Raw genomic sequence first — 25,626 nt, 5'->3', positions numbered from 1 at the left:
ATTAGTTTCTCTATAATGAATGACAGTCAGTACTTTGGATTTTTTACTTTAGAAGTGTGGTTTTGACAGATATGAGATACCACAATTATGGAAATAGTGATGCATGACAGATTCTAGAAATGACTACTTCAACTTCCAATATGTAGGTGTTACTCTTTCTATGAGACTGATGGGTTTCTGGCATGCTCTGTATTCCCTGGCTTTCCTGCTTGTTGCCAGCTACTGGGAGTGACTTCTTTCTCTGAACCCTCACGAGTCACCAACTTTCAAACTAGTTGTGCAGCTTAGTTGGAAGCGTTGCTATCATCCTTTGGATATTGTGGAATATTGCACAAATGGCCACTCACAACACCCTAGTATCTTTGTTCTTAGGATTGCTATAGCCTATGAAACGAATGTTTCAGTGTTAGCCAGTCACCTTAACATCACCCTTGAGTCAAGAAAAGGCAAAAACAGATTAAAATATTCCTTAAAATATTCCATTAAGATATTCCATTAAAATATTCTCCTGTGAAGGCAAAAGCAGATTAAAATATTCCTTTAACAAAGCTAAAATAAATAGGAGAGTTTGCAAAGGTTTATAAACACACAGACAACAGGAAAGAAATTTACTCATCTAGCTCATAAGGGTTTGTCTCACCCTTTATATCATCCAATAAGCTGACCAGCATTTCATGGCTTTCCTTTTTAACACCTCCATGGCTCAGAGAAGGTCTTCATCCTAAAATTGTCAACACAGAAGAAGCCCAGTAGGACAATCCCATCTTTTCTGTAATTAGTGTTAATGAAAACAAGAGACAAGCAATCTTGCCCTTTCTCCCAAAAAAAAAGACTAAGCTTCCCATTTTGGAAATGGCAATGGTTCTGTAAGTCTGGAACAGAGGATCAGCTGTGCCATTTAATAATTTAAAATATTCCTTCCCACACTTTTCTAATCCCTTAACAAGTCCCTTCACACTGCTTTGGGAACGGCTCAAACCCAAAGGGGAACTTTATTTTTATTTTATGTTTTTTATAATTCATTTATTTTATGTTTTTTATAATTCATTCAAGGTTTTGAATAAAAGCAGAGATGGGAATAAGCAGTCACTGAGTACCTTGCAGTCAGGTTTTTGAGGAGTGACCAAAATCATGTTGGTTGGAATCAAAATGAAGGAGGCTAAGTCAAATTCAAGGAGGAGAGGACACTGAATTGAAAAATACGGGCAATTAAGCGATTCCAGAGGAACTTTTCCCTGTTTGGAAAAAAAAATTACATTTTTATGTTTGAACGTGCTTAATTTCACCGTCGAAGTAAGGAATGAGAACTTCTATAAAGTAACTACCCAAATCCACACAGAAAAAGCTAATTGTTTGAACTGTAAGAGTGATGCCCTGACACAGTAGAAGGGACAGACGACCGAACAGGGCAAAAAGCAAACACTTATAGGACAGAAAGCAAACAAACTCTGCTCCAAACCCGAGCATAACCTTATAAACTCATAAACTCATAAACCATAAACTCATGTTTATGGCCCTGAGGAGCTCTGAGGAGGGCTTCAGACCACCCCGCTCACGAACCTCCCTGATCCCTGAGGGAAACCGGGCTGCCCCGAGGCCGTCCCCTCGGAGCCATCCCCCGGGCGGTGCAGGCCGAGGGGCGGCCCCGGGGAGGGGCGAGTCCTCATCGCGGCTCGGCGGCCGAGGCGGAGCCAGCTGCCCGCCCGCTATGTGGCGGAGCCGGGACGGCGGCCGAGGCTTGGGAAGCAGACGGAGGTGAGGAAGGGCTCGGAGGGGCTCGGGGAGACGCCTCAGCCGGAGGCGCGGCGGGGAGGGCGGCGAGGGTCCTGCTGCGCGGGCCGCGCGGGGGCGCGGCCATTTTCCCCCCGGGGCAGCGGGGGCCGGGTGGCCGCTGGCTCGCAGCGTGCCCGGCACGGAGCAGCCTCGCTGGGAGGCGTTTGGCTTCGGCGTGCCCCTCTGCTGCCGCTCCGCGGGTCCCATTGCATAAGGGCAGGTAGGGAGGAAGGGCAGGGAAGCGGGAAGTGCGGGAGCGCCGAGCGTGCCACGTTTAAAGGCTTATAGCAGGAAGCAGGACAAAGCTTTTCGTAAATCTCCTTGACCTGGTAAAGCACCGCAGCAACTGTTCATTGCACAACCCTGATCAAACAAGCGCTTCAAGCACTTTTTTATTTATTTAACTGTCAGTTATGATGACGAGAGCAGGCTTTGGGCAAAAGCGCTGCCCTGGCAGAACTGCTCGCGGATCTGCCTCCAGCAGAGCTCGGGGCTGGGATGGTTGCAACCAAGCCACCGCATGACAGCTCTCCGGGGTGACAGCTCGGTAGTTGTCACCCAGCAGTTCCCGAGCTGAATCACGGCCCCAGTTTTCAAGTTTCCAGAAGCAGCTCTTAACTTCGGGGAGTTTTCGCCAGGGATGTCAGGAAACTGCTGGATGCGTTTTGGTTTTGTTCCTCGTAAAGTTGGTAGCTTCGCTCTTGTTTGACTTGGACTCCCTGCATGTGCTTAAACTCTCAAAAACAGTTCGTAAATGAACACACTGGTCTTTTATACCGATTGTGAAATTGGAATGGGTTGAAAGCTGAGGAACTGGCATAAAACTTTTGCACAAATGTTTAATAACACAAAATCCTTCACTTAGATCCTTTAAGGTAATCCTCAAGTAAGAAATACTTTCTGGTTTTGGTAAACGTTTTTTTTTTTTTTTTTTCAGAGAATATTACATTTTTATATTTTTTTGCATCACTGTGTGTTTTTTATATTTATAGTTTTATCTACAAGACCCCTCCAGGTCCTTCGCTCTTTGAAAATGATGGTGAAAATAATTTACTTTCAATTTAAGTAACAACTTTTTCATATTACTTTATATTGACAGGTATCAGGAGTTGAAATGACATAGAAAACTGCTACAAGCTCTGACTACAAAATGAGCTTCTTCCACTTGATGCTGAAAGCAGGAACTGGGTTTGATTTATTTGAACGCTGGTAAGTTCACTTCCTTGAAGGTAGCGTGGATGCTCTCATTGTCTCCAATTTGATGTGAGGTGGAAATCTGTGGATAGGTAGCTTTTCGTTTTGCTGGCATCCATGGTTAGTTACCCACATCTGCCGATATCCATCTGTATATCTGGACATCCATCCATCTCTGTTTCTCTCTTCCCTCTCTCCCTGTGCTTTGATGAAAGGTGAGGCAGTACCTATAACAAACATTTAGCTCAGAATCTAGGCATATGGTTGCTAACACTTTTTCTCACAGCTGAACTGAAAGATGTCTGATATGGTCAGCTACATTTGGCTCATATGTTGAGCACATTAGACAGGAAAGTGGGGACCTCGGGTAGAGTAAATGGGAAACAAAGTACATGTATGTCTGGTAGAAAGTCTGTCTTGCTTTGCTTAGCTTTAAGAAGCCTAATGACAGGAGTAAACTCACCAAGGAAGATGTGAGCTGTGTGAATTGTTGTGGTAGGTTTAATCTTGTCTTGGTGGTTGTATTTCGGAACAAGTACATTTTTTTGTTTGTTTTTGTTGTTTCTCCCACCCTCCGTCACTCTCCCACCTCCACTGTTTCAGCTAAACTTTAATAAAAATTGTAGTTAAATATAAAAAGTTGACTCATGTAGGTGTGCTTACAAAATTGGGGCACTTTATATCTCAAGTTGCACTTCAAGCACAATTTTTGTTTCTTTATGGCTTAGAGACTAAGGATCTGCTGGTCCCCTGGTAGTAACAAGTCCCTGTAGGTAGTGATCAATATTGAAAACCACTTAAATAAGTTAGCAGCAAAGTGCTGATAAACAACTGAAGGATCTAGATGCTTTCTTAGCTACTATCCTGAATGATTTGTCATTGTGTTGGCCTTTCCAAGAATCAGTCATGTCCATGTACTTGTAAATTATTTACAAGTAAAATCCTTTTAGAAGTTGCAGACAGAAAATTTTGAAAAGAAAGTTATGGTTATGCCTTTTGCACAGCTTCCTGAAGGACAAGTTTGCTTAGGGGCCCAACATGTCTTTAAAAGCTATTCTTACCGTGTTTAAAGTTGGCAGCGTGCCTAAGGCAAGTAAAAGGGCAAGTTCTGTGATGACAGGCATCTTTTGATGAACAAAAAGTCAGTATCTTAAATCAGGTCAACCTATTTTCTATTTCTGTTTTCAAGATGTTAATTTTAAAAATTTGAAGGAGAAGTAATAAGTCATATTTCAGGTACGGGAAGGTAAACATTAGGAAAGTAACTTGGAAATCAAAATGTTTCTTTTTTTAGTAGATCAAACCACAGATATGATTGGTAGGTGGGTGGTTTGTTTCTTTCTTCTTTCATAAAGGCTTCGTGTACAAAAATTTTTCCTTTGAACTCAGCAAGTGTTGAGCTGAAATAGTTTTTCAAGGTAAGTATGTAGGCATTGTCATCCGTGAAATTGCTGTCCTCTCTACATAAGTGAGCCTTTTTAAGCCTCTGTAGCTGTGTCACAGGGGCATCTCATACTGCTGAGACTGAGGTAGAAGGCAGTACAAGGCTAGTCACTAGGCATGTGAACAAACATCTGCATTTTAAACAAAGTTTCACATTTATGGAGTCTGAATAATGTTTCACTGTATATTCTTCTTAAGAAAGAATACTTGTAAGAATCTTCTGTGTCACTTGAAACCAGAATCAAAATGTTCTGTGTGTTCTCAGATATTGCAACTACAAAAGCTGGAGGCTTCTTCCCTTCTTTCCAGAGTTTCCAAGTTTTACCATTGCAGTATTTGACCTAGGGGGAAGGAAGTTTGTAAATAATAGAACTTTTCCTAAAATGCTGAGCTTTACCATACACTATTAGAAAGACAGCCACCCTTGGTATTTGAGTATTTGAAGCCGGTAATGAGTGCAAAATGTAAAGGTTAACCTGTTAGATTGCTTACTTATTTTTACCCTAAATTTAGGCATCGTTTACTTTCAGTAGTCAGATCAGTCTTACAAAGTGGCTACTTACGTCTGGCTTTGTTGATTGCTTTGACAAATCTGTAGTGTCATCTTTTTGACAGAAACAATATTTTTCAAAGCTCTTGGCTAGAATTCTTGGTCAGTCTTTGCTGCAAGTTTTATTATTCCACTTTTGTTTTAAGTAGTGTCTCCAGCGTAGGCACAATTATACTCTTGCTTTTACGTTTAGGTTGACTGCTGAAAAAAATTAGCGCTGTGTTAGCATTTTCGTTAGTCAGATTTTCAACCAAGTGATTGTCCCCCTGTACTCAGCTCTGGTGAGGCTGCACCTTAAATAGTGTGTTCATTTTTGGGCCCCTCACTGAAGGGTCTGGAACACAAGTCCAGAGGAGTGGGATCTTCTCCCAGTCCCCAAGAGATAAGACAAGAGGAAATGGCCTCAAGTTGTACCAGAGGAGGTTTAGGTTGTATATTAAGAGGAACTTCTTCACTGAAAGGGTTGTGTGGTGTTGGAATAGGCTGGCCAGGGAAGTAGCTGAGTTACTATCCCTGGTGGTTTTCAAGAAATGTATAGATTTAGAACTTAGTAGCATGGTATACTGAAGGACTTTAGTACTAGGTTAAAGGTTGGACTAGTTGATTTTAGAGGTTTTTTCCAAATTGAATGATTCTATGATTCTATTGTCCAAATAATGTGTTTTTTACAATCGCTTTTCCCCTTCTTAATTTTTTACAGGTAAACTGGAATGTCAAGAATGATGATCTACTCTGAGAAGTTACAAGAAAAACACTTACAAGGCAACTAAATAAAGGCTTTGGTATGAATGCTTTGTCAGATAAAAAAAAATAAGCTGTTGGTTCAAAACAAGCGGATATTTAGAAGCTCTTATATTCCAATGTTGAACTCTGCTCTGTGTGTCCCTTCCTTGTGCCCTGATGCCTCCTTATGTGCAAAGTTTCAAAAAAATTTGCACATAAGGAAAAAAGTTTCAAAAAACTTTGCACATAAGGAAAGCTGGTAGGGCCTATACATTGATGTGTGAACTACATTGGATATAAAAGTAATTCAGGGCCATAGGTGTTTTTCAGGGAATACATGCTCTTCTCCCAAGCCATTGCTAGCTGATTAAAGTACTAGTACCTGTGGTCATTGCATTTGCAATGACTGTTACACAGGAAACCAGATTGCTTTAGTGCAAGAGGGAGCAGCACGCAGAATAGTCATATATGAAAAGCAAGATGGTTAAATGCAGACCTTAACCTACAAAGAGCTGTCAGAAAGAAAAAGGGTCAAGTGTTTGCCAGCTGGCTGTCAGTATGTGGCTTGGGAGGGGCTCTGATGACATCTTGCCAAAGAAAAAAGCAGACCCATCTGAGAGAGGGCTTGGTTAAGGCACAGTGATTTTGTGGAAACCAGCTCTGAGGGCAGTGGTTTTCTGTTCAGTCGCATATGTATTAGAGAAACCTGTGAAGAAGACCTGAGGTGTGAAGTGCAACTACAGTTCTAGAAGGCTTTGCTGTTTTGTGTCTGACCACAGCAATTCACATCACCCACGGCTTTCACATATGTGTGTCTGGAAACGTCACCTTTAGACACAAATTTAAGTGCCTGCCAGATCATTTTAGAGTTACAGTACGTTTGTTCTCCAGCAAAGAGCTACAAGTTCACCAGTTGTTAAGAGCAGTGCTGCCTTAATTGTAGGAGCACAGTTTGCAGAAGGAAACCTCATGTATCTCTGGGACTGTGTCTTTCGTAAATGTGGAGAAGGAGCTTAGTCAAGCTCGGTATCAAGATTATACAGTATAGCTTAAATGTTAGCTGTATGCAAGCATAACTTCATCCATGTTAAAGTTGTTTTTGGATTTAACTAGGCTGGCAAAAGAAAAATACACTTTATGCAAGAGTTCTTCCAGAAGAAAACTGGAAAAGTTCCAGTGGAAAGCTGAAAACTGAGCAGCCTTCTGTGGGCACCAACTTTGGTGGTGGCCAAAATCTTCAAAGGCTGGGGCTAAACTGCCAAACCGATTTTTCCCTCCCCACAATGACTAATGCTTCTCCTAAATTTTTAAGGAGTAACGCAGGGTGCAGAGGACATTGCAGCTTGGAACGCTCATCACATTAATGGAAAATATTTTTTTTCTTTGCAGCAAAAGATGACATCTACATTTTTGCTTATTGGTCATCTAATTCTACTGATACCTTTGTTCAGTGCTGGTAAGTTAAATACGTTGCTGAAATTACTATTTTATAAAAGAAAACCTGCAAGAGACGAGTTGTGCATGTCCAGTAGAAAAGAGTTACTGAGAGGAAGTAGTGGATTCGGAGTGTTGAAGATATTCCGAATGCCTAATTTTGGGTTGAAGTTGCACTGGGCATGGGAAGAACAGGTTGACATAAATAGTTTTAAATCTAGTCACATAAATCTAGGGTATTGAGGCTTTGAATAACCACTCCCTAATTCCTTTAAAGAAAGTACAAAGAGATCGGCTTCCTTGACTACAAGTGAGCTGTTAAATGCCTTCTTTAAGAGATGTGCTGTTTCTCTAGTGCTGAAAACAGACAGGTAGAGGCCAGTTTCCTTTGCAATTAATTAGTAATATTTTAATGGTAGATCTAAGTTTTCAGTAGAGTTTAGGCTATATAATTTAATGGTATTTATAATGCTGTTCTTAGAATAAGCAGGATAATAATGGATTTACTACTGACTACTTTAATAGGGAGAAGTTATGATTTAAGGTTTGTGAAGTATGTGTTTATTCAACCAGAGGGTACTAAACAGACAAGAAGCAGTAATTTTGTAATATTTTAATAATAAATAGTTACAGAAAGTTTACTTCCTAATTCTTTTTAACTTTGAATGGATGTTAATACTTCTTAAAACAAACAAACAAACAAAAAAACAGATTAAAAACAATAACTGTTTTCTCTCTCTTTTTTTTTAATAGAAGAGTGCATTGTTTGTGATTACTTTGTGCTAGTTGGAGAGCCTACAGCTATCAGTTGCCCAGTAATAACATTGCCAGCGCTTCACTCTGATTACAATATGACATGGTATAAAAATGGTAGTAATACACCAATAACCACAGAGAAACACGCCAGGATTCATGTGCGAAAGGGCTTGCTTTGGTTCATTCCTGCAACACTGGAAGATTCTGGACTTTATGAATGTGAAGTAAGGTAAGAAAGGGAGGAGGGAAACAACTGGATTACTGATACTTACAGTGGAGTAACATCTGTGGGACTTGGGTGTACAGAATTTTTTTGTTTTAGGTAGAAACCTTAGATCAGTTAAAAGCACTGTATTGACCATGCTTTTGTTAACTTTGTGCTGCCTTTTTTTCTTTCACGTGTGTAGAATTTGGCATTGCAAAAGTGGTTCGTACAGAAAACTTTTTATCTTAAAGCTCAATAATATTAATAATATTATTGTTAATGGGTGTGGGATATTTTCTTTGTTTTGAATGAAGTGTAAGGTCACTGAAAGAAGTCTTAACTCCTTCAGTTCTCTTGTGTTCAAATGGCTGTTTGATACTGGCACATCAGAAGAACATTTTGATTTCTTCACGGAATGTGGTTAAATGTAAGGAGGATCTAAGTAGAGAGAGTTCTCTGTATGTTACAAAGGATCAAAAAATACAGATGTTCTAGAGAGCTTTACAACTTTTTTTTTGGAATCCTTTGGGAAATTTATAAATTAAGAGGCCATAAACCATTCTTATATGTCTTATTATAAAGCATTGCTAAGCGTTACTGGTCAAAAATGAGAATGCATAAGAAGAGCAAAGCAGTGTGCTAGACAGCTTTAAAGACAGTGAGAGTACTATGTCCTCAGCACTGTTCAGAAGATCTAAATGCATGGAGAAGAAACAGGAGAATCTTTTTGGCTGTTTGGCATCTTCAAGCTCTTGTTATATTTAGAGCTCAGATTATTGCACTGGAATTTACTGCTTCAGGTGCTCAAATCTTACAATGGCTGAAATTCAGTGTGTGCTGAACAGGAAATTAATGCCAGGAAGGCACATAAAATTTTTGTTGTTGATGTTGTGGTCTTGCCACATCATGCTGAGAACAACCAACGCAGGCTTTTTGTGTGACCCCAAATTTGTTTTAGTAGGGTGTAGTTAGGTGTACTACAGTGCATACAGCACACCAGTTACGTTGAAGGGATTTGGATTGTGAGTGTAGTCACAGTAATCTGCAAGAACCTCCAGTGTAGGCACAGGTCGCAGGCTGTTGCAGCTTCTTACTTCAGAGTCAACAATGAATCCCAAATTGAAAGAGGAAAGAAATGCAATCCCTTTAAAGCTAACTACTTAAATAATAAACATCATTTTAATTTAGGCACCCTTGCTTTGTCTTCTCTTGTGTACCTTTCCTCTTAAGTCCGGCTTGCACAATGTCAGCATGCCAAAAAGCATATACTAAAGTTCTGTTGCATTAACCAGGCTATGTTTTGTGCATCAGGCACTTAAGTCTTAATTATAGTGTTTGTCAAGGTGCAACATATGGAAGTTGTTGCCAATTCTGTCAAAACATACAGTTGTCTTCTCTGGAAACCTGTCTCCTAAAAGAGCACTGAGAAATGAAGAATAAAGTAGAAGTAATGAGTATTCCTTTATTTCTGGCTTAGGCTTCTGCTTTCTAGTGCTGTATCTTCTAGAGAGGTGCTATACCACAGCTTGTTCTCTGTTTCCTGTAAGATCTCAGTCTGAAGTAGTTTCACACTGATGTTTCATCTTGGTGTACACGGTATTCAAAATCTTTGTCTCCTGCAAAAAAGTGAAGCCTTCTTGTCTTAAAGTGGCCCTTCAAGGACACAGCCCTTCTTCATAGGAGAGGTGTTTAAGCCCTCTGATCATCTTTGTAGCCCTCCTCTGGACTTGCTCTAATAGGTCCACATCTTTCTTGTGCTGGGGGCACCGAACCTGGACACAGTGCTCCAGTAAGTAAGAGAAGTCCTGAATTCCCCTCTGGTGCTTCCAGAGCAGAGCAGATTCCACTCTATCCACAACGCAACATCAGAGCTTATCCCTATCTCTCATGGTCTGAAATGGGGAGTGAGGAGTTGAGAGTAATGTTTAAGAGCTAGGGAGACTGTAGCAGGGGTGATAGGAGCAAGGCTGCTGGAAATATGGAAGTCCCTATAAGTCCTGAAATCTCCTCTCTATAAACTCCCTGAGCTGCTGAAAACAAGAGACCTTGTTGTTAATGACCTGACTTGTCTGCTCTTCTTGTTACAGAGGTCTTAACCGCTCTAACCAGAAAACTATAAATTTAAAGGTTTTTAAGAACGATAATGGTTTGTGTTTTAATGGAAAAATGAAGTATGACCAAGTGGTGAACAGCGCAAATATTGGAAATATTATATGCCCTGACCTAGAGAATTTTAAAGATGAAGACAATGTTAAGCCCGAAGTACACTGGTATAAGGTACTGTACATAAATATTTCAGATATAGAACATAGAAAATATTATATTTAAAACACATTATGATGTAATTATGAAGAGCAACTTTTGGAAGGAAAGTTTATTCACTGTGAGTTTTGAGTATAACATCTATTTTATCATACTGTTGGGAAGATGTGAGGAGGTATGAGAGATATTTAAAACAAAACAAACAACCCCCCAAAAAAAACAACATTGTGTCCACTTTGACTCTGAAAGAGCTTGCAGTCTAAAAAATGTGTTGCTTTTGTTTGTTGATTTGTGAAATGTCCAGTTTATATACGCGTTAAGTTCGTAGGTAAAGTATAGAGGCAGTAAGTTCAAAAACTTGTGTTTCCTTAAATATAAGGCTCTGCGTAGCTATTTCTATTTCTCAGAGCATTAGGCTTGTCTTGACTGTTGATTATGGTGCAGCATTCAGATGCCTATTGCTCTGATTCTGGCAAAATACTCTAGCCCATTCAAGCTTGGAGCAGTATGTTTTTGTGTTTTTTTTTCTAAGGCAGTTCAGCTCTTAATTCTGTTGTTGGTTAAAGCACCTATATGGGCCTGTATTTTATATCTGAAATAAAATGCACAAATGTAGCACCAAGGTTCTTTTTGAGACGATGTGGTTGTAAACTGCTCATAGAAGAGAAAGGATTATTTTTTTTGCTGCTTTTGCATTGCCGCGGATGTGATAATACACCCAACAGCATGAGTCACTGCTACAACAGCTCTGTTTCAGGGAAGTAGAAATGTAGGCACGCACCAGGCTCACATAATGGTTGAGGGTGAAAGGACCTCTGGAGATTATCTGGTCCGACATCCCTGCTCAAATAGGGTCACCTAGAGCACATTGCACGGGGTGACATTCAGGTAGGTTTTAAATAACTCTGGAGAAGGAAGCCTCACAGCCTCTCTGGGCAACCTGTTCCCATGCTCTGTCACTGGCACAGTAAAGAAGTTTCTTCTTCTCGTATTAAAATGGAACTTCCTGTGTCAGTTTGTGCCTGTTGCTGGAACCACCGAAAAGAGCCTGGCTCTATCATCTTGACACCCTCCCTTAAGATATTTAGATACGTTGATAAAATTGAACAAGACTGGGTCCAGTACTGACCTCTGGGGGACACCGCCAGCTACAGGCCTCCAGCTGGACTCCTGATCACTCCAACACTGCTGAGCACAACCCCCAAACTCCGCCATCCAGCCAGTTCCCAATCCACCTCACTGGCCCCTCATCTATCCCACACTTCCTGAGCTTGCCTAGGAGAATATTGTGGGCGACAGTCTCAAATACCCTCACTGCAGGTGTAAAAGACTTCTAGTACACCTGGGGATATCTATTTAACTCAAGATATTAAATGAAGGCAGTGAACTAAGAGACTACATCTGAAACCGTAAAGAATTGGCTGCAGTGATATTTAAAAGGTGCAAATGCAGCAAGACCTCTTTGGGCTTCATGTTAGAGCACAGTGACGCTTGTATATGACCCACATTGTGGTTTAAAAAAAAAAAAAAAAAGACAACTGATTTTTAATTAATTTTCAATAAAAATATCAAAATGCTGATTTTTATTTATTTTTAATAATTAGTAGAGTTCATTAGTGGGCTTAATTGTAAGATGATTAGTTCCCCTAACTCACAGGTACTTTTGATATATTTAGGAGTGTAAGCCTGGATTTCTAGAAGACAAGCGATTTGTGTTGGCTGAGGGTGAAAATGCTGTTCTGATTCACAATGTATCTGTACAAGACAAAGGCAACTACACATGCCGTATGGTGTATACATACATGGGAAAACAATATAATGTTTCACGAACCATGAGTCTAGTGGTTAAAGGTGAGTTCACAGAGGTGGTTTTCTGTTTTATTCCTCTACTCATTATTTTTATGCAAGCGTAAGCAGACTGGCATGACACTTTTCAGCTCTGTGAAAACAGAGCTACACATTATCTTTACATCATTTTTTTTCCCTAGAATGCTACAATTAAAGTACAACAATGCATATTGCTCACCCTTGAGCATTGCTTCAGAGGAAGAATTGTAATAGGGAAATGAGAAATGTGTGGTTAGAAATTAGAAGAAAGGAGGGGTGTTGGTTTGTTTTTGCAAAAACATGTAAATAACCATTAAAACAAAAACAAACAGAAGGATTTTATTTATTTATTTATTTATTTATTTATTGCTGAGACCATGACAGCAGAACTCCTGCTGGCCCTATTGGTCAACCTGTCTCTGTAGAGAGCATTACTAATGACCTGAGCGCTACCATGGCTGTAGTCCTTTCAGAAAGGAGGTAAGGTGGAGGTAAAAGTTGGTGGTAAAGTGTTCATTTTCTTAGATTAAATTAACGTTCTTACTTTAGATAGGTGATACAAGAACAGCGGCTTGTTAGAAGTGAGTGTATGTATCACACAGAAAGATAAAATTCTGCTTGTGTATTCTTGACAACACTTTTACTTAAAAAGATAAAAATCCTACCTGATGTAGGAGGTCACTGAGGTAATTCCTCTTTCTCTTCCTTACCCATCTCTTTGACTGTTCATTGTACTTCTTTGCTTGTGTTTCTGTTACCTGGTTTTGTATAACTTCTATATCAACTGCCAATAAGTCTGAGACTTTTTAAAAAAAAAAAAAGTTTTTAAGATAAGATAAAGTTTCCTGCTATCTTGGAAACTAGAACTTGGATGAATACAGTAAATTTCATTAGAGATTTTTTCCATTGGAAAATTGAAACTGGTAGTACATAATGGTGCTGCAATAGTACCAAAACATAAAACAAAATAATTGTGAAACTGTTGGTTGAAGTAAGTCATGGAACTCATTGTCCAGAGATTTATTTTTTTCTCTTTCTTTCGGTTAGAAAGCCCACTGCAGATGAGACCAGAGTTTATTTATCCAAAGAATAACACAATTGAAGTGGAACTTGGTAAGTAGTGACTATTTAAGAAATCATTAAAACTTAGAAAGACTGGGAGTTTTACTGAAATAACACGTTAACAATTCCAGTGATTTCAGCAAGACTGTTAGATAGGCGTGTGGATTGAGGTTATCTGGAACACAGATGATAGAACATGATTCTTCCAAGTAATTTGCAGGGAGAATAACTGTGTGCACCTAAGACTGGAATTTCTTGACAAGCAATGTCATGTTGGGTGCATCTATTTTTTATTTGTTGCCGTATTCCCTTTGTACTTCCTCTCACTGCCTGTGTCTTGACATATGTACAGTATCATTGGGAACACAGTTACAAATATGCAACATGTTAGGATAGTTACCAGTTGACCGGTTTAGTAGTTTTCCTCTGTGTTTCCTGTCTTCCTTCCCTCTCAAAAAAAAAAAAAAAAGATTTTTATTCATTCTTCTAGGGTATTAAATGGTTTCAGATACCGTTTTGTACCAAGTAGAACTGTTTCAAGCTAAGTCTTTGATTTAAAAAAGGCTTTAACTGATCTTGGAGAAGTGTGAGTGGCTATTTACTACAATTTCCTAGTGCAGAGAGATCTGAGATGTCTTGTACTTCTTTAAGTAAACAACTATTAGCAGTTAGGGCATTAAAGAAGCTCAGAGGAAAGGTCACGTTGGGGCTCTGGCTCCATATGGAAACTGAAGCTGTAGCACTGTGGATTATTCTTATGTAAATCACAGCTACTTCTGCTGGTGCTTTTCCTGTCATTAAGTTTACAACTTGATGTGAAACATCTTGTCATGCTCAAGTTCTGACTTTGAGCATATGGCAGTAAACTAAAGTGAACAAGTGAACAATACTGAGGTACTGGGTAGTTTGTTTCCTTGCCTTTTTTTTTTCTCTCAATTTTTTCCCCTTTTTATTCTCTTCCTTTTCTTTGATGACTTCAACAACTTGTGAAAGATATCTTGTTCCAAAGTCGCCAGATTCTGGTGAGGATGAGATTTTGATCAGAATAAAGCAAAGAATAAATAGGAGTTATTTTCCTTCAAAGTTTGGAAGACTTTATTTTAAACAGTAGTCTACTGAAGTGTGAAAATTTAGGACCTGATACAAATAGTATTATTGTAGGCTTACAGAGCTGTGGTCTTCAGATGATCGTTTAAATCTGTTGGAAATAGTTAGAAATGGCTCAACAACCTCCTCTCTTGTAATTACAGCTTCTCTGGTTTTGTTAGAAATACGTGTCTGAAAAGCTCTATTTGTGCTCTAATAAGGGAAAGTGCTATATGTGTTGCTAATAAGGAGATTTATTTGCCAGGTCTTAGTCTGAAATAGGGATACTTGCCGTTATCCTTTTATAAACTCATACAGTCCTAATCTTCTATGAAAACTTATCTTTTCCTTTGCAATTGTAACTGTGGAAGAAATACAGTAATATTATGGTGGTGTTTTCCTGTACTAAATCTTGCAGCCACTCAAATGTGTAAATCTCATCCCAAATTCTTATTGGCAAATTAATTATGACTTCCCATATAATTCAGAAAAATTCTTGCCAGTGCAACCACTACTCAGGAGTCAGAAGTGCATAGGACCTTAAAAGGCATATTCATTTACTGTATGTATCCTTTAAGATTTTCTTTCTCCTTTGATCATGCTTGCTGAGAAAATGGAGAATCAAGTAAGCAGCAGTCCAGGGCCTGCCTGTGGTTCTCAGCCTATATTAGGATTTGTTATGGGACAACTTGTTTAGATTCCTTGATATTTTAAATTAACAGTTGATCCACATTTTTTATGGCTTGAATATTGTTGATTACAACTTACTGTCATATTACTGTTCATTTTAACTGGTCTAAGGTACCCAAATCCATCTTTAAGTACCTCACAGATCGTAAGAAAGCAGTCACCCATGAAACTAAAGGGAGACACTTACACATGGGTATCTGCATATGAGGCAGGGGCTTCAACTCATGTTATTATAGGACCTCAGTTCAGTTGACTAAATGTAGATGTCTAGTGCTGTTTTGGATGAACTTGCTGCTCTAGATATGCAGATTTTCTGAATATCTGGAGGCCTATTTGCTAGCTTCCTACAGATGCCTGGGTTGCTGGTGAGCATCTCAAATGTTAGGCAACTGATTTGGGCCCTGAAGATCTATTACTATTTAGTAATAGTCAGTAGAAGTCCAGAGAGCCATTCAGATGTAAGACCCAGGTGTCTATTTTAATATGAGCAGAATCCAGTGGAGGTGAACTCCTTTATAGCTTAGACATCTGGTTCATGTGTAGACATGAACATTCAGTTACCTACGTTTAGGGTGGGATTCACATCCAGATTGGAGACATCCAGTTGTGGAGTAGAAATGGATGAGTTTAATGGACTCTGTTTTTCATAAGGTAGGTGAGATTTTCCTTATCCCTCCTTTTCCCAGTTGTTCCCTGGTCACTTGATCCCACTTCTCTTACAAGACTTTCAGTTGCTGTATTTAAATGGTTTGTTTTGTTTTGTAGGCTCTCATGTAGTCATGGAATGCAATGTATCCTCTGGCATAAATAGCTTGATTCCATACTGGGAAGTTAATGATGGATATGTTGATGACTTTGATAGCACCTACAGGGAACAGTTTTATGAGTAAGTATCTTTATACATTGAACTGTAAGTACCTTTCTAGGTGATGTAATCTGCACTAATTTGCAATGAATTCACCGTAAAGTTGACTAGTAGTCAATGGCAGTAGTCACGAAAGACTGATTAGAAGTCTGCATCAAATACATTATATTCTTATTGCTTGATTTTTCAAAATAAGTAATTTATTATAAATAGTAATGCATCTGATACAAATGGAATGAAGCAGCCTTACACACATTTTTAGAATGCTGTTATGAAACATATCATTTTTAAGCCTTATATATACATTTGTTTTTATGAAATTCTTTTGTTAATAGACTATACCTTCCCCTCCATCATTAATATAGGAAGGGTAGATTGCTCCAAGGCAAAAAAAAAAAAAAAAAGTCCTGTTGAAGTAAAGATGTTGCTGTTAATTTCAAAGAACACAAAGGAGAAGCTCTTGTAGAAAATCTCTCTTGCAAGAGAGCAGGACCTTTGTTACTCTGTGATAATTGGTCTATGCTATTGTAGAGTGTGGATATATTGATGCTTTCTCATTATAGCAACTACTGCTATTAATTATAATCCTTAAAACGTATTAGAAGGAAGTACGTGTGGGGGAAAGGGTGACAGGATTCTCAACTGATCAGTTCAGACTCATGCAGAAGCATTGTTGTTTCCACCAAGTGCCATCATCAGTTTAAAAAAAAAAAAAAGTCTGGTGTTATGTTGCAAACTGCTTTCTTTTCTACAAACCTCTTAGGTTTGACCTCTACAAACCTCTTAGGTTTTGTAGAGGTCAAAAATGAATGTTCATGTATTTGCAAATAGTGTTTAACATGGAATAGATTCAGCAGAGATTCTAGTTTCTATACTGATATTTCTTTTTTTATTTTAATCCGTTTTTAATGACAGAAAGGGGATGCCTCATGGAATTACTGTAGCTGGAACAAAATTTAACATTTCAAAAGTGAAAGTAAAGGATTATGCCTATAAATTTTTCTGTCATTTCATATATGAGTCTCAACAATTTACATCATATATCAAATTGGAACCCCCAGGTAAGATATCAAGTCTTGATAAAAATTGTGATCAATGATGCCTACATGCACTTTTCAATTAGTTTGACACCACACTACTTGCAGCTAAACCTGTTTCTTAGCAAAATTAAAGGGAGTAGCACTTTGAATTTGCTTTGCCTTCTCTTGTTAGGTATTTTAGCAAGCATTAATGAAATACTTAAATACATTGAAGCAAATACGAGGCCTCAGTGGAATACTGTGCTTCATTTTGCACACTAGTGAAGAAGCATGTGCATCAGAGGAGATCATGTGTGTAGAAGAGGAGTGAAAATGGCCTGTTCTCTTAAAGAACTGAGAGGAGATGTAACCAAGTATGGAACAGAGTGTGTCAAAAGCAACTGAACATACATGTGCCACCTGGTTGTCCTGTCCTACTGTAACAAATAATGGGCTCAGATTGTCAGGAGATAAAAAAAAAAATCTGTTTAGATAGTAGGAAAAGCTCTTAACAATGATGAAGTGAAACAGTGAAATAGGTTTCTTGGAAGGTCAGGAAGTTTACATTACTGATGCATATGCTTTGTTACCACCTTCTAGATAGCCACAGGAATTTTGTTTGGGAGCATCAGCTTCTTGTTGAATACCCCTGTCTTGTGCTCAGAGACAGGGTAATTTTGACCTGGCACTGGCTAGTCTGAAATCTTTCTTTTTGGTAGATGAACCTTCAAATAAAGGTAAAATGAGTTTGTAAAAACTCAGATGGAAGGTTCAAGAAATTCATTCTTTGTAGTCAAGAACAGATGCACAGAAAAGCAAACCATTAGGTTTTTTAAGTGTCCTTTTTTTCTTTTTTTTTTTTCTTTTTTTTTTTTTAATATAGCTACAGAATATTCCCTAGTCTACTGAGTGACAAAGCTGATTTCATTGATTGCGAGCCAGTCTTTTGACAGGTGTCACTTTCAAATTTGCCTTTAGCTGGCCACATTGTAAACAGATAACTGACTGAAAGTGGATACCAGCCCTATCTTGTTATATAACTATAAACAAATTATTTGCTTACTCTAAATAAAGGCCTTCACAATGATCCACAGGGTAGGAATTAACCTCAGACATTCCTAAATGCATGAACTGAAAATTGCAGTTCATGTGGCCATTTGTGGGCTTTAATCTATTTATTTAATCTGTTTCTTTTTTTAAATCTATTAAGGATAACAAATTAGTTGGTTCAGTGGTGGGTCTTTGAAGAGGCTTGACACAATGAAAAGCTGGTTGGTATGTGGAGAACAGTGTGGTTAGGAAGTCATCTCCTCTCCTCTGACTTTCTTGCTTTCTGACTGATCAAACTTTGTATGAGAATTCTCTGGGCTATACATTAATATTAATATATATATATAAAAAATCTTAATTTATATATATGATATTAATATTTTGGTACTTTGGCTGAAGAGTAACCTCTCTTGTCTCATTGTTAAGGTACCTTTTCTCTGAAAGATAAAAGCACATTTGTCAAATAACAATATTTGTAGAGAGAATACATGGAAAACTTTCAGTCCTGTCATTCATTACGTCTATTTTTTAAAATCCTTTAATGACTAAGTATTTGAGGGGAAAACTGCCAGTTTTTAACATCACGTCTTATTTCTTATATATAACTATATTTTTGTTTCTCTCCTTTTATTCCACTTTCTACTGCAGCTCAGAACATCCAGGGTTACTTGATTGGAGGAGGAGTTTCTTTGGTATTTTTAGTGTTTGTTACACTCATTATCTACAAGATCTTCAAAATTGATATCGTGCTTTGGTATCGGAACTCCTGCCATCCTTTCCTGGGTGAAAAAGGTATGTTTATGTTGCAGTAAGGTGTACTTTGAGTGTGCTGTGTGTTGTTAATGAGCAGGTTGTCTCCATCTTCTCTTGCAAAGCGATGAGTTAACCTCGTTGGAGCATGATTGATCTTGCTTGGGAGTTTTGAAAATAGAACACATTTTTATGATGTATAGAATTAGTTCAGATGACAAAAGTATCTATGGAAGAAAAATCAACAACTGTCCAAGAATCCAGTTCTATCATTCCTTTCTCTAAAGACATAATTTAGAGGTTTGAATGCTGTTCTGGCTGCAGCTCTTTGGATATCCTTCAATTACCATTCTTACAAAAAGCAGTAATACAATGGAATTGCTCCTCACTCTGGATGAAACAGGATACATTTCACTTTTTTTTTTTTTTTTTTTTTACTTTCCTTAAATTCCTGGCATTCGGAATAATGTTGACTGGTGTGCTATCTATAAGAGCAGCATGCTTAAGTATGGGTCATTTCCAAACATCTGAGGGGAGGTACATGGCTAGAGAAGCTGGAGGTAGTTGTTCTGATGGATTTCTGTGAAGCCTTTTAAGTTTGCTTATTCCTAAATACTTAATGTGCTTCTGATCCTGAATTTTGCCAAATATTTTGGTTTTGTTTTCATGTCTAAGTGGTTGTTGTGTTATGAAACTTCTGGTTACGAAAATGATCTGCTAGTTATATGGCTGCTGGGGATCTTTAAGAATTCAGTTATCCTGCTGGAACAGCTATTTTCTACACAATTCACTGGTAACATATATATGTGTATATATATGTTTATATTTAATTTAGATAGGTTTGAGTTTTCTTTATTCAACCTTAATTTTGCAGGTCTCTTGCCTATTCAGATCCAGTATGCTGAATCTTAAAGGGCTGATTCTACAAATACATCAGGCTTGATATAGTTATGCATGCTTAGGTAATAGTTGTATTAGAACCCAAATCAACGCTTCAAGCAGAGTGGGAAAGTGTTTAGGGATGTTTTTCTGCTTGTGTCTTTAGATTACATTTTTATATATTTTTTTTTTAGCTTCAGATGGGAAGATCTATGATGCTTACGTTCTGTATCCAAAGAACAGAGAGAGCTGCTTGTACTCATCAGATATTTTTGCTCTGAAGATACTGCCAGAGGTCTTAGAAAGACAGTGTGGATATAATCTCTTTATATTCGGGAGGAATGATTTAGCAGGAGAAGGTAAGCTATCCAAAGACAAATTAGACTTGAGTTTTCTTACTAGCAGCTGAAAAAAGGAAAGCAAAGTGACGTTAATTTATCAGGCAAGAATCAAAGTGTACTTTGCCCTAGTGAAATTCTTACAAAGCATTGCCTTACAAGGCTTTAAAACTCTTGTGGAGGTTTTCTTTGTGTGTGTATGCACACCAAATTTCAGTTTCTAGCACCTGACACTGAAAATTGCAAGGTCTGTCCCACTGACTGCTTATGTGAAATGAAGAAACTTGTCTGAATATTTTGCCATTTCACCTATGGTAATAATAAAATGACATCAAGTCATAAGTAGTAGAAAGTTGGTAGCTCTTTTCCGTTTATGCAATACAAATATGTATGTTTTCATGTGGTCAGAGCGTTGCATTAGCCAAATCTCCACTTGTCAGCTAACCCACAGTAACAGCTTGGATGCTCTTATCCTGTCCCTATTTATGAGGTAAAGGGAGGCTCAAATATCAAACAGTGAATGAAGCAGTTGCAACATACGAGTAACAAAAAATAAAACCCTGATAGACAGCCTGATTTTTTTTTTTTTGCACAACCTTTTTTCTCTCTACAGCTGTGATCAGTATTGCTGATGAAAAAATCCGTCAAAGTAGAAGAGTGATAGTTATTTTAGTACCAGAACCATCATGTTACAGTATTCTAGAAGACGCGTCTGAAAAGCATCTAGCCATGTATAATGCTCTTATCCAGGATGGTATTAAAGTAATTCTGATCGAACTTGAAAAAATACACGACTATACTAACATGCCAGAATCCATCAAATATATTAAGCAAAAGTATGGGGCTATCCGATGGAAAGGTGACTTCTCGGAAAGGTCTCATTCAGCAAGTACCAGATTCTGGAAGAAAGTACGTTACCACATGCCGTCCAGAAAACGTGGATCTTCATCAGGATTTCACTTGTTACCATAAAATACTAATTCTTCCTAAATAGCAGAAAAATGACAAACACTGCCAATGTTCATTATAATTAGGATGGATGAATTGAAGGTCATATGTATCTGTTTTCTACAGACATTCTCATCCAGATTTGCTGGATTGAAGGTACTACAACTTTGTCTACAGATGTGAATCACACTTTCTTCTGGCCAAATCAATAGAATGTTCTGAAATACCATCAGTAGCACACTGATGACATGGAAGCCATATAGGAAGTACATAAAGATACAGAAAATACATTCTCTTTCAAGAGAATTGCACTGTGATTTGTTGGAATATTTTTTGACTTTAAAAATGGAAAGGAGAAAAAAGAGAACTTCTTTCCAGCAATTTAAGGTTGAATATGAAGGGAACTGTATTAATTATAATTGTGATGTTTTGTAATGGGTTTGGTTGATGTCAGTAAATGTTTGTGCTTTTTTTTTTTTTTTAATGAAATGACATGAATCTTATTTGTTACAAGTTTGTTATTTGCTGCTTTGTTCAGTTTGCTCAAATATAATTCCATCTGTGTTAGTGCATCAGTGGGTTATCATCCAAGAGAAAAGGTAAGAGACAATCCCAACGCCTCCAAAAAATACTATTCAACTTGGCAAAGCATAGATTCTCTTACCTGATCTTTTTACGTTTTAAAGAACTGCGTGGTTTTCAATCACTTATCCCACTCAGACATCATAAAAATATTATATTGCTGTACCAGGTCATAAAAATGTAAAATCTCCAGAGGACTTTTTTTCCAGTTATGTGGCTTACTATGTTCTTATTAGCCGTGTGGAACAATGAGCTCATGACACATTCTCTCATACAGAGTTGAGGATGGTTGACTTCTTCCCCTTTCCCCTAGGGACCAAAGGGCTCCAGGGCACAGGCAACACAGCTGGGCAGTTTTCATGGGATGCCGCTGGTGAAAGAGAGCAGGTCTCCCCTCCTGTTCCCAGCTAGGGTTCTGGCTTTAGCGTTTGGCACCTCTGAAAACTGAAGCTGCCTGAACGGACTAACATGGTAGAAATTCTTTTCCTTGTAGCTTTCTCCCAGATCAGTGAGTTGATCTGGTTCCTAGAGAAGTCCAAGTGCAATGGCAGAAGAGGGAAAATGTGGTCAAGCTTTTTCGCTCCAGGTGCGTTTAGAAAATAGAGCTAAAGTAACATTGCCCAATACTTCTTAGAGAGAGAGAGAGATGGCCTGTGTTATTGCCTGTAGCTGCTTACTTTTCTTTTTTCCCCTCTCCACTGATGTCCTAAGGAATCTAAGATGACTGGGCACCTAATTTAGCTGGGGTCAGATGAATTTATGCTGGAGTTGCAACTTCTGTGCACCTGTTTGGGAAAGGAATTTGTTAAAACTTACTGTGGGCATCAAATGCTTTTCCTTTCCCTCTTCTTTATTTTTTATTCTTTTTAGCAATATTATGTTCAACACAATCTTGTTAGCTCTGAAGCTAAGATGCATATAGACAGTGATGTAGTTTGTAATAATTAATTCTCTTGCAGGGCATTGATTGTTAAGAAATTATCAAATTATCTCTTTAAAATCATGTTTATAGCTATGAATTTTACAGGAATGAGAGATGTGAGAGCTAAATTGTGTGTGCTTTTCAGTCTGTGCTCAAAAGTTTACATTTTTAATTTAAGAGATTTGTTTATGTATGGAAGCTTCAGCATGTGTCTGTTACAAGTGGGCTGTGTGCTTGGAGTATAAGGCATATCTGGTTCTCCTGAACACTTTAGACAATTTCAGAGTTTGATGAATTGTATATTAATCTGGAAACTAACCCGTGGTTCAAGTTAGTTTACACAGGCATTGCTTTGCTTCTGTGGGTAGGGATTTTTGCGCTTTTTTTTTTTTTTTTTTTTAATAGTGTTTGGGGAAGATAAATATTGCACCATTTTTGTGATTTTTAAAATGTAGGTTTAATGAACTATTGACTGCATTTCCAAGGGAGAACTATAAAAACTCTGCTGATTGTGCAGTAGCAGGAAAAAGGCAAAAGGTTTGTTAATAATTTTAAAGTGAAGTCTTGGCTTATATGGCAGTTGCAAAGCATGCAGGTAGGCATAGGTAAGGCAGACGCCTATGGTGATCTTTCTTGATACAAATCAGAATAACAAGATATTTCCAACTCCAGCTTTTCCATATGTTAAATTAAATTTAGCTGGGTTGGGGGGGGAAGCTGTGTACACTAATTCCTGTGTGATCGTTTGCTCCAGTGTTAATAATTATCTTAGTACAGACATTCAAGAGAAGACTTCTGAGTAGATTGTGATGATTTATTTCTAGCAAGAGTTTCAGATCTGCCTTTAACTGCTTTAACTGCAACTCTGAATTCCTGTTTGTGTTTGTGCCCTATTAGCTGCTGTCTGGCAGCACCTTTTGTTCTCCTCCAAATCAAATTTCAGCAAATCTTTTCTCATACAGCTCCCTTACCGCAGAACAACTATCTTACTACTGTGTCAAATTCCAGTGCTTTCCAAGCTGTACTTGAAGGCTGTTGCTAATACAGTATTAGGCAGAAATTTTGCCTTTGAGTTCATCTGAAAAAAATAATGCTCTGCATCATTTGGAATTCTTCAGCTCTTTGAAGACTGCTTCCTTCATTTTGACACTACAGTCTTTGTTGGCCTTTTCTTCTTTCATGGCTTTTCTGCCCTCCATTTTCAACCAAAAGAAACTGATAATGTGAGGTGCCATCCCACAGAACTGCCAAGTGACGATGGGATACTGTGACTCTTGTGTTCTGCCTCACTAGTAATAAAACCAATGGAAATAGCTTCCACCTGAAGTTATTTGGTTACCTCAGTGTGTGCTGGAAATCTGAAACCCTGCTTTTGGGGAACAGTGCCTTCTGAGCTTCAAGCTTCGTGTGTTGAGTGTGTCTGACCAGACTGGCATAAGAATCTCTTCCCTTCAGGATAGGAAGGGAAAAACGTGCATTTGAAATGTCAAGATTTATCTCCAACTTTCATGATACTGGAATGTTTTATTGATGAATGTCATCTATGTACAGACCAATACGTATGCTTATCTTCTGTTCTCATTGTGTGTTTTATACAAGACAAAAATGTCAGGGAAGAAACACTTTTGGTCGTGAAGTGCCACATTCACTAAGCTGTTGCACTAAATCTCCTTTTTAATATGGTGTGTGTTTGGTGACAGCCTGTTGGGGGAGGGTAAAAGAGCCTTGAGATCCATCCCAAGTTACTGAGATCCATCTGGGCATGGCGAATATGCTAATTGTTACGGTTCACATTGACAGAAGAATTTAGTGGGACAGATTTAGTGGTTTGGTTTTGGAACTCTTTTGTCAGAAGATCCCTATATCAAATGTGAAGACTAGACACTGGAAATACTGTGTTTATACCCTGAGGACTAGTGCATAATATTGACTTTGTATTTCCACCTTGACAGTTTGTGGTTTGCAGGCCAGCCAACAGAACTCCAACAACCTCTGGCCTCCTGAATTTTTATTTTTATTTTTGCTGTCTAGAATAGATTGTATGATAAACTGCTACTTGTTATGCCTACCTTTGGTGGAAAGTTATTTTACTGAGCCAAAATACTTTTTTTTTTTTTTGATACTTGTCCCTTTTGCTATATTTATGACTGCTGAAGTTTTCTGTGTGTTATGTAAAGACACTTTGAAGAGAAGTCCACTTTTAATTCAATAAAACACTACACAATTTTTTCTTACAGCATTGCTTTTTTTTTCTCCTCATTCCTCCACTGAAGCACGCTGTGAATGAAGAATGGCACACAGCTGTCTTGGTTTGAAAGTGTATCGATCAAAATGGCTTTTACTAGCTCTCCATTCAAGCTACTTTTCCCAGAATTGGGAGTGGAGGGGAGAGGGTTTCACTAACATGGGTTTAATCTGGTTTCAGTACAACATTAGCACAAAGCACTTCACCCTGGTCATTCTCATTGCTCCCTGAGCATTCTCATTGCTCTGAAGTCCAATTTCAGTGGTCATTGTTACAGCTAAAAAAATTCTTATTAAATGTTTTGACTTACCCTACAAAACTAAAACTCCAATGGCCCAGTTCTCTAGTGTTTTTTTTTTTTTTTTTTTTTTTTTTTTTTTTTTTGTCACCACAGTTTCCCCCAGGTGAGTTTTAAGCATTACAAACCTGCAGGTAAAGAGAGAGAAAGTAAATTTGTTGGAGGGATGAAAACCACTGAATCACTTCCAGGGGGGGAAGGACAGATTTTGCCATGAAAAGTGGTCTTTTTTTTTGTCTTTTTTTTTTTTTTTCTTTTATTATTAGAAACTAGATGTTTCTTCTAGAAATACAAATTATTTCCCATGCTTTACTGGTGAATAATTTGCAAGATGCTTGATTACCACACCTATAAGTCCAGAAAAAGTCCTGTAAAATGGATGTAAATGCTAAGTTAGTTGCTCGGTGTTAAAACCAAAAGTGGAATTGATTGTTCAGTAAAATAGAATTACACATTCTTAGCACTGAAAGCACATTTAGGCAGCCTTGACATTCTTAGGTACCTGATTTTTGGATGAACAGTACTAAACCAGCCTGTTTCATGCAGCTTTAAAGTGATCTAAGATAATTACCTGCAAATACATTTTGTGATATATTTTGTAGATTCAACAGAGTGTTTCATCTGTGCAAAGATATTCCCAACATCTTTAGCAAAGTTTAAAGTAGAAATTGCAGGAAAATATACAAAAAACGGCTTTAAAGTTCTGTTAGGTTTAGATTTAACCT

The 25,626-nt window shown here is 38.1% G+C and overlaps 1 protein-coding gene across 1 annotated transcript; it reads left to right on the top strand.

Moving 5' to 3' along the window:
• Window positions 1-1,600: 1,600 nt before the first annotated feature.
• LOC137855736 (interleukin-1 receptor type 1-like) lies at window positions 1,601-24,594 on the top strand. The gene is made up of 13 exons (XM_068680214.1): window positions 1,601-1,755; window positions 2,873-2,982; window positions 5,661-5,742; window positions 7,073-7,139; window positions 7,871-8,102; window positions 10,166-10,355; window positions 12,017-12,191; window positions 13,215-13,280; window positions 15,771-15,891; window positions 16,786-16,931; window positions 18,588-18,731; window positions 19,763-19,927; window positions 20,520-24,594. The coding sequence occupies exons 4-13, from the start codon at window positions 7,079-7,081 to the stop codon at window positions 20,876-20,878; spliced, it is 1,659 nt and encodes a 552-aa protein (XP_068536315.1). The 5' UTR covers window positions 1,601-1,755; window positions 2,873-2,982; window positions 5,661-5,742; window positions 7,073-7,078; the 3' UTR covers window positions 20,879-24,594.
• Window positions 24,595-25,626: the final 1,032 nt, after the last annotated feature.

Source organism: Anas acuta, chromosome 1 (genome assembly GCF_963932015.1).
Source record: "Anas acuta chromosome 1, bAnaAcu1.1, whole genome shotgun sequence".
NCBI classification, from domain to species: Eukaryota; Metazoa; Chordata; class Aves; order Anseriformes; family Anatidae; genus Anas; species Anas acuta.
Note: the sequence above shows the minus strand (reverse complement) of the source record. Positions and strands in the feature narration are given on the sequence as shown.

Bases quoted from the DNA above. Each gene is read 5' to 3' on its own strand.
- LOC137855736 (XM_068680214.1), top strand. From the start codon at position 7,079: ATGACATCTACATTTTTGCTTATTGGTCATCTAATTCTACTGATACCT. The intron at 13,281-15,770 runs GTAAGTAGTGAC...TTTGTTTTGTAG, and splicing joins CACAATTGAAGTGGAACTTG to GCTCTCATGTAGTCATGGAA. The intron at 16,932-18,587 runs GTAAGATATCAA...TTTCTACTGCAG, and splicing joins TATCAAATTGGAACCCCCAG to CTCAGAACATCCAGGGTTAC.